Source organism: Hyaena hyaena, unplaced genomic scaffold, assembly GCF_003009895.1.
Source record: "Hyaena hyaena isolate Hyena2069 unplaced genomic scaffold, ASM300989v1 scaffold_104, whole genome shotgun sequence".
In the NCBI taxonomy this organism is placed as follows: Eukaryota; Metazoa; Chordata; class Mammalia; order Carnivora; family Hyaenidae; genus Hyaena; species Hyaena hyaena.
The window spans coordinates 1,354,682-1,364,103 of record NW_024080736.1 but is presented as its reverse complement, the minus strand read 5'-3'; the positions used below and the strand labels follow the sequence as shown (position 1 = coordinate 1,364,103).

At 39.3% G+C, this 9,422-nt stretch overlaps 1 protein-coding gene across 5 annotated transcripts in view; it reads left to right on the top strand.

Annotated features, from left to right (window-relative positions):
• The window catches only part of HELZ (helicase with zinc finger), a 160,751-nt gene that overhangs the window by 69,233 nt on the left and 82,096 nt on the right, over window positions 1-9,422 (top strand). For all 5 annotated transcript variants that reach the window (XM_039235929.1, XM_039235931.1, XM_039235927.1 and 2 more), the window contains 3 exons: window positions 1,412-1,745; window positions 3,343-3,473; window positions 8,922-9,101. In XM_039235929.1, coding sequence (XP_039091860.1) covers window positions 1,412-1,745; window positions 3,343-3,473; window positions 8,922-9,101 — 645 coding nt within the window. The remainder of the gene's footprint in view (window positions 1-1,411; window positions 1,746-3,342; window positions 3,474-8,921; window positions 9,102-9,422) is intronic.

Below are 9,422 nucleotides of genomic sequence, written 5' to 3'. Positions count from 1 at the left end.
TATTTCTAGGAGAGAGAGAGAGACAGTGTGAGCAGGGGAGGGTCAGAAAGAGAGGGAGACACAGAATCTGAAACAGGCTCCAGGCTCTGAGCTGGCAGTCAGCACAGAGCCCGACGCGGGGCTCGAACCCACGAACTGCGAGATCATGACCTAAGCGAAAGCCGGACGCTTAACCGACTAAGCCACCCAGGCGCCCCATTTTAGGATTAGTTTTTATGTGAATCTTAGTGCACATTCTAAGTCTTTAAAGAGTCACATGTAACTAGAAAACATACAGACTTTATTTCTTTAAATTAGCATCCTACTTTTCAAATTTGGGTCTAGTGAAATACGTGTAGAGAATGAGAAGAATATAATTTGATTTTTTAATAATTCTACACATGCACATGGCAAATACCGCTAGAATCCATTTGTTAGTCGTATACAGCCACATCATTAAATATTAACTTAGTATGTATTTACATATGTTCTTGTTCTTGTGTGTTCCGTTTTTAAAAAGTTTCTTTTTCCTTTTCTCGAGAATTTATAAGTCATTCTTGGCATCATCTATTCAGAAGAAGATTTGAAAAGAAAACAGTTCGGTAGTACCATTAAAAAGTAACCTTTTCCACAAATGGATGTATAGAGTTTAGAACAATTTTTTCATTCACGTATTTTAAACCTTCCTAAGAAAAAGTGGAAAACATCTTTCCCCTTTTACTGCTTTGTCTTCTTTCTCAAGGCACATTTCACAGTGGCAAGGGAGAAAGCTGTCAGTTTAAATCCTTCTTCCAGCTACTTCTTGACCATGTAGATCCTAATTCCCTGCCCTTATTTGACATGCATAGTCTCTCTCACGCGCATGTGCACACGTGGGAGTGCAAGCAAGTGTGCCGGCTGTTGAGTAATGAGCTAGGCTTTACCTTCTCCTCCCGTGAGTGTCTCTCTGTGGTCATGAACAGAAAGTTTCTTCTGGATTGTATTTGTTAAAAGCACTGAAAGAGAAAAAGTCCATTGTAGTTTCAACATAGTGCCTTTCCTTCTGGCTTTGGAGGGTTTTAGTTTTAATGGTCCCTATGGTCTGTTTAAGCAGATTTTTGTATTAATTAGTATAAAATACTTCACTTTATTAAAATCTAGTTAGCTCTATCTTAAATGTTCAGGTTTTAAGAATGCTTGTATTCTTCAACTAAGTATGTGTCTTTGTGTAACTTGGGTGAGAGTTTATTCGTTTAAAGAAAGTCTTGTTTCCAGCATAGGATTAAAGGTAGAAAGGTAGTATATGTATTGTATATAGTTTGTGGCTTGATGTATTGGAATTGATAATGAAGCTTTACTGTTTTGTATGTTTAAATTTAATTAATTTTGTTCTTCTAGTTTTTATGTTTTTGATGTATAAAATATTAAAACTCGTTTTCTACTTTTGATTTAGGTTCAACCTTAAAGTGCAATTGCAGATTCTAGCAAGCTTCATGCTCACGGGAGTTTCTGGAGGTGCAAAGTATGCTCAGAATGGACAACTTTTTGGTCGCTTTAAGCTTACTGAAACACTTTCTGAAGATACTTTGGCTGGACGGCTGGTGATGACCAAAGTCAATGCTGTTTATTTATTACCAGTCCCTAAAGAGAAGTTAGTACAGACCCAGGGAACCAAAGAGAAGGTTTATGAAGCTACTATTGAAGAAAAAACAAAAGAATATATATTTTTAAGGATATCCAGGGAATGCTGTGAAGAACTTAATCTTCGGCCTGATTATGACACACAGGTGTGTTTTGAAGCGGGACACCTTAACTGTGGCTGTCTTCATGTCCTTGTCAGCTGATACAATTCTGGTTTGGTTTCCATTCTTCTGCCGTAATTAGATGTGCAGTTGACTTTGAAGTGTTACAGTGGGGGTGGAGAATTGGACCTTTGGTAACTCAGAGAAAACCAATTCTCTTTAAGTAACATCTATAATGTTTTAGTCTTATATAAGAGCAAACCTTCCGATTAGACTTTTATTTTATATATGTATACATTTAAGTATATTTATTTATTTTGAGAGAGAGAGAGAGAGAGAATCCCGAGTAAGCTTTGCACTGTCAGTGTGTAGCGTGACTTGGGGCTTGAGCTTATGAACTGTGAGATCATGGCCTGAGCCGAAATGAAGAGTTGGATGCTTAATTGACTGAGCCACCAGGTTCCCTGAATTTTATTTTATGTGTTCCTTTTTTTAATGAATATTTTAATTTTACATAATCTCTACACCCAGTGTGGGGCTCTAACTCACAACCCTGAGATCAGGACTTCTGCACTCTGCCACCTAAGCCAGCCAGGCAAACCTAGAATTTTAAGTCAGCAGTAGAAGAACAGATAAAGGAAACTAAGCCACATCCAGGGACAGTTCTCATTTGAGGTTGTTTCTGCTCATGTTCTCTTTGTATGGTTTTTTAGGTGAACTGTGTGTTCACTCTGCCCTATTTAACTAGAAAGTTAATCTTCATTCATTCATTTTTTTTTTTTAAATTTAAGTAGGCTCCATGCCTAATGTGGAGCCCAACATGGGGCTTGAACTCAAGATTTTGACCTCAGGATCTGAGCTGAGATCAAGAGTCTGATGCTTAACCGCCTAAGCCACCAAGGCTCCCCTCTTTTTTTTTTTTTTTTTTTAACTGGAGAGAGAGAGAGAGAGAGAGAGAGAGAGAGAGAGAGAGAGACAGCGTGAGCAGGGGAGGGTCAGAGAGAGAAGGAGTCACAGACTGAAACAGGCTCCAGGCTCTGAGCTGGCAGTCAGCACACAGCCTGACGCGGGGCTCGAACCCACGAACCTCGAGATCATGACCTAAGCAAAAGTTGGACGCTTAACCGACTAAGTCACCCAGGCACCCCAGCTCCCCTCTTTTTAAAAATTTTCTTTCTTTCTTTTAAAACATAAAATTTGGTGAATGTTACTATTTGTAGTAAATTAATACAGTGTCCTATGCCTGATGTTTCACATATGGTCTACTGATTTTATCAAGTATATTAATAGGAACATGGTGGAATCAGATAACCTTTAATTAGATATTAATTCACAACCACTTCACTTTCTTTATATGTAAACTGATGTTAATGATATATACATCATTGGTAGTACTAAAAGATCATTTATGTAAAGTGCATATTATAATACCTAACACTAAGTAAACAAAGCAAATATTAGTCATAATAATTCTTATTAAAATCTGATTACACTTAAAAGAATTTCTAAACTTGGCTTCCCTTAAAGGTTATCTCCACAAAGCTTTCTAGCAAGGTGCAAGCGTTGATGTTTGTGTTAATGGTTCTTGTTTGTTTGTTTATGTTGTGTGTGTTTTTTTTTTTAATTTTATTTTCTGTTTCAGGTTGAACTTCAGTTTCAATTAAATCGATTACCCCTCTGTGAAATGCATTATGCTCTAGACAGGATCAAGGACAATGGAGTTTTATTTCCAGACATCACTATGACTCCAACCATACCTTGGAGTCCCAACAGGTAAATGGAGATGCTTCATTAAAGGAAGTTATGTTAATCTTACGTTGAATGTCTGTACCAACTAATGTCAATACAGTTTTTTGAGATAATTTGGTAAAATCTCCAGCAGCTATGTGTTAGTTGAGAAAGGAGAGTAAAAGAGCCCTTAGAAGGAAACACTTGAGGATGGTCATGTATTTTCTTCACTTTTTCTCAGTGTCTAAATGAGTTCTATTGTTGTGTCTCAATAACCTTAATTTGATAGAATGCCAAGCAGTTCAGGAATATTTCTGAGTAGAAGCTGAATGGGAAAATTAGAACCTTTTAAAAAGTGGTTCAAACAGTTAATTTAAAATGAGTTTTGAATATAGAAGACATTTTTATAATTTAAGAAAATTGAGGAAGTATCATAGAAGATAATATTTCTGAGACTGCTTTCAGGTTAATGGTTGTATAAATATTTTTCTGCTTAAATTCATTTTGGTGAATCGTCATAAGTATCTTTTTTGTTTTTAAGTTTATTTATTTATTTTGAGAGAGTGCGCACGAGAGAGTGCTGAAGGGGTAGAGAGAGAGGGAGAGAGAATCGTTCTGCAGGGGTAGAGAGAGAGGGAGAGAGAGAGAATCGTTCTGCAGGGGTAGAGAGAGACGGAGAATCCCAAGAAGACTCCGCACCATCAGCGCAGAGCCCGATGGAGGGCTCAGGTTCACAAATCCTGAGATCACGACCTAAGCCGAAACTGAGAGTTGAATGCTTAACCAGCTGAGCTACCCAGGTGCCCCTTTGTAAACACCTTTGTACCGATACTTCTAGTTTGTTTCCAGACGAACAGTGACAGCTGTGTGACTGCATCTTTCTCGGCGTCCCTGTCCTCCTGGTCCCTGCAGATACCCTACTCCTTCCACCTTCTTTTCCCTTTTCTGTTTTTTTTAATCTCTGTGGCTGTCCACAATAGAAGTGTCTGTATTTACCACTCACGTCCACCCAGTCGTGCCTGGGCGGGCCTGCTCCATCACTGACGGGGGCCCTGGTACCTTCGGTAAATGGTTTCCAAGCCCTCACCCTGCTGTTGACATCCAGCTGACAGGCAGGGCACGAATGAGCCCAGAGGATCGTGTGGGACAGTTTTATGGGCCGGGCCAAGGAGTGGCATATATCTCTTCCCCTCACGTTCCATTTCTTTCGATTCTAAAAAACAGAACAAAGCACACTATGCCTCACAACACAAAAATCAAGTTATTTCTCCCTTGTTTTGCTTACCTTTACTGTCCTTTCCCGTTCGTCTTTTTACTGCCAAAATTCTCAAGCAGAAGTAGTTTATGTATTTCTGCTTTTCTTCTATACTTATCCTGTGGTCTCTGTTTTCCACTTCCTCGCTCTCCTGAAAGTAATCGGTGATCTACTAATTGTAAAAATCCAGTCTTCTCAGATCCCGTTTGATCCATCTTCTCTCTATCCTTTCCCCCTCCGTCCGTTCTTACAGCCAGTGTGTAGTTTAGAGCTGGACTATGTCGGTAGCCTTCTCGTCAGCTTCCGTCCTGCGGTCTGCGTTTCCGTCCAGCCCACGTATTTCTCCCAGGTAGTTCGCTAAAATAATCATTTCATTTCACTGCTTACAAATCTCTGATGGCATCTCCCTGATATGTTGATAGTCTGAGCAGCTGAACACCAGCCCCTTAGTATGTGGGTCCATTGACAGGGCTTTCCAGTGGTAGCTTCAGATTTCTTTTTTTTTCTTTTTTTCTTTTTTTCCTGTTTGATCGCTCTTTTCTCCTTAGAAACCCCCATGTTCTAGTTGTATTGAATCACCTTGAAGTTTGTTTAATTGGCCCTAAGCTTAATTTCATACAAATAAAACAAAATTGTAAAATTTACATAACACAGAACTTACCCTCTAAACTATTCTTTTTCCTAATTTTTATTTTAGAGAGAGAGATAGAGTGTGCGAGTAGGTTGGAGGGGCAGGGGGCGTGGGCGAAAGAGAATGAATATCTTAAGCAGACTCTGTGCTCAGCGTGGAACCAGATGCGAGCCTGGATCCCACCCTGAGATCATGACCTGAGCCAAGATCAAGAGTCGGACGCTTAACTGACTGAGCCACCCAGGCGACCCCCTCATACCACTGTGATTTAAATAGTAACTAAAAGGTGTCTGAGTGTAGGAACATATCAGAAGCCATTAGCCATGTAAAATCTTTTCTGGGATAAGGTGGAATATAGCTAAATGAAGTTGAAAAATTATTCTTGAGCATGTGGTCTGTGAAATAAATATAACAGTGCATTAGACCAGGGGAAAAAGGACTTTGAATTAATTTGGTTCACGGATTAAATAATTTTATTCAGAATAAGCTTGAAGAGACTGCCTTGCTTTAGACTGTGAAAATCAGAAATAACTGGCATGTGTATTGTAAGCCCTCTTCCCTTTATTGAGCAGGTGGTATAATAAAGACAACTTGTTGTATCATTGGCCTTCCTCATTCATGACGAGAAACTATAGAGGGGACCAACATTGAGGCTTCTGATCTATCCTGAAGCATTTGTTTACACTAAAGCAATTGATGAGTAGAATAGGCTACATATATGTATATATATATTTTATATATATAAAATACAGAAGAATTATATTCTAGAACTGTATCCATAGTCTGTGTATCCATAAATCTGTCATTAATCTCTTAGATTTATACTTTTTTTTTAAACCTATTTGTCTCATTTATAAGTTCATTGAAGTCACCAAATTTAAAGGACTGGATGGTGTTTTTAAAATTTTTGTTTTTTAAAAACATTTTTTTAAATGTCTTTATTATTGAGAGAGAGCGACAGAGACAGCGTGAGCAGGGAAAGGTCAGAGAGAGAGGGAGACACAAAATCCGAAGACAAGCTCCAGGCTCTGAGCTAGCTGTTACCACAGAGCCTGACGCGAGGCTCGAACCCACAAAGCGTGAGATCATGACCTGAGCTGAAGCTGGACGTGTAACTGACTGAGCCACCCAGGCGCCCCTTAAAATTTTTGTTTTTGAAAGTGTGTATTAGTCAAGTAATATCTCATGTCTCTGAATTCCTCAGTAAAAGTATTAATAGAATCTAATGTTAATTGAGCAGTTATTGCTCAATTATTTCCCTAAACAGCTTGCATATATTATCTCATTCCATGTTAGAATGACCATCTGATGCGCATGTCATTATTTTCCTGTATAGATAAAGGAGCCACTGGGGTCAGGTATGAATGCGAGTAACAGTTTACTGAACTAACTGTGGTTTAAACACGTAGAGATAGAAGCCCAGAGGTGGGTGATCTAGGACTTCGGAGGGCTCTGCGGTACCACCAAGGACCCAGATCTCCCCTCCTCTCACCATGGAGCATGTTGGCTTTCTTCTTGATGTCTGTTAACTCTTGATTATAAGATGGCAGCTGCAGTTTTACTTACCATGAGCTCATTCCAGCCAGGGGAAGGAGGAAGGCAGAGGAGTAAAAAGGGCTTTCTTCTAATGAGGCTTCCTTTGTGTTTTATTGAGTAGAGAAGCCCTTCTGAGGTGCCTCTTCCTGTATCTCATTGAGCGGAATTGAATCTCTAGCAGAGAAGGCTGAGGAGTGGAGTGTCCTTGCTGTCTAGGCTCAGCAGTAGAGGAAGGCAGAGGAGATGCCATGGGTGGTTTGGGGTAACCATTCCACAATTCTCTCTCTCTATTAGACCTGGACTTAGTGATCACCTAAATTTCCTCTTTACAGAAAACGGAACATCGCTATGTTCCGGCAGAATTATGAGTAACTAAGCTGTTTAATGATGAGAGAGTCTTTGGAGTAAAAAAGCTTGAGCTTTAGTGGGTGGTTTCCAGGAAAACTAGTACCACTGGTCAAAGTTCTTTTGTTTTTTACTTAAAAAATTTTAATTCCAGGAAAATAAATAACGGTGTGTTTATATAGTCAACGTTTGTTTTCTAAGGTTTTACATTTCTTAGGAGACCATTTGTTTGAAGTTGTCTGTCCCAATATATATAGCATCAGTTATAATTTTATAATTTTTTAAAAGAAAGTATTAAGGTTTTCCATGAATAACCAGCTTCTGATTTGAGTTATAGCCTTGGGGGGGAGGAATTTGTCTCTAAACCATGTTCTCCTGTTGCAGGATTATTCTGTAGGCACTTAGGTTGTAAATTTTCTAAGAGTCTCTTTACATGCCCATCCTATTTTGGCTCACATCCCTAACATTTTTCCCATAGTTGTTGCAATATTTAGTATTTTAATTGTAGTTGTGAGAAAGAATGCAGTTGATTCTCTACTTGGTTTGATCCCTTTCAGCATCTGCTGTCCATTTAAATCTTCGAAACTTCGCCAGGTCATAGAAGGGACGCTCATAAGATAGATCTCATTACAGCAGCCATTTGCGCTACCGTGACAGGTGTTGTCAACCCTGAGAAATAGGACAGACATATATTATGTGGGAAAATATGAGAGGACAATTCATATTGTTTGGCTTTTGGTGTCTTTTAAAAAAAACTGCTATTTTCTGAATTCAGAACTTTGTGAAACTTGAGTATCTCTTGACCAGGGACATACAAGTTTTTTCTTTGCTTCTTGTTTTAAACTTCACTGAAAAGATCTTTCAGTGAACTAGAATTTGAAAATTCAGTCATCTCCCTTTTTCTATTTTGCAACTTGCTAATGCAAAGAAACTAATACTTCTTTATTACCAGAAACCTTTTCAGAGAACTTTATGTAACAGGGAAATTACAGTTTTGAGCCACTGCCATTACTATTTATAGACATGGCAGCAGCTAGACCTGTGTGCTTTCTTTAGTTATCAAAATCTTTCTGCACTTGTAATAGGACAAAGTAATTAAAGTGAGTTTTGATCAACAGCCTGGGCCAACTCTGTTGGGTAGTTTTCTGAAAAGAAGTTTTAGAATAAGCATTTGTTGTTATAGACACTCGGTTTCTTCAGTATTTAAAAAATTTTTTTCAATGTTTATTTTTGAGAGGCTGAGAGAGACAGAGAATGAGTGGGGGAGGGGCAGAGAGACACACATACATATACACACACACACACACAGACACACTGAGTCCTCAGCAGGCTCCAGGGGAGGGGCAGAGAGAGAGAGAGACACACACACACACACACACACACACACACACACACACACACACACACGAGTCTGTAGCAGGCTCCGATCCGTCAGCACAGAGCCCGATAGAGAGAGAGAGAGAGAGAGAGAGAGAGAGAGACACACACACACACGAGTCTGTAGCAGGCTCCGATCCGTCAGCACAGGCAGGCTCAAACTCATGGACTGTGAGATCATGACCATAGTTGGAGTCAGACACTTCACCAACTGAGCCCCCCAAGCGCCCCTCTTTCTTCATTATTTTTAATGGTTCAATAAAATTCAGCATTCTCTTGTCTTCTTTTTATTAATATGATGCATGTGTACAAGATGCATGTGTTTAAAATAAATTTTTATTTTCTATAGACAGTGGGACGAACAATTGGATCCCCGGCTAAATGCAAAACAGAAAGAGGCTGTTCTGGCCATTACAACTCCTCTTTCAATCCAGCTGCCTCCTGTCCTCATCATTGGACCCTATGGGACAGGCAAAACGTTCACTCTAGCTCAGGCCGTCAAGCACATTCTCCAGCAGCAGGAGACGAGGTGAGATGGTGGTATGTGTGCTCCCATTTCATTAGGAGGGCACGCCCTCTTTTCTTGTTGTGAATGCACAGCTGAGAAGATTTTAATTCAGCTTGGAAAATAAAGAAAGATCCACACCAAAACCCCAAAGGACTAAAATTTGAATTCTTTGAAAATATACTGTGGTTTTCAAAAAATTGGCACTGTAGAGAATGATAGCTTTTAAATAGCCGTCAAAACTCCAAGACTGCTAAGGAGTTGTGATATATGTCAGAGCCACAAGAGTTGGGCATATAAAAGCCAGTTTGTATGATAGATTTAAAAAATGATTTGGGGGAACCA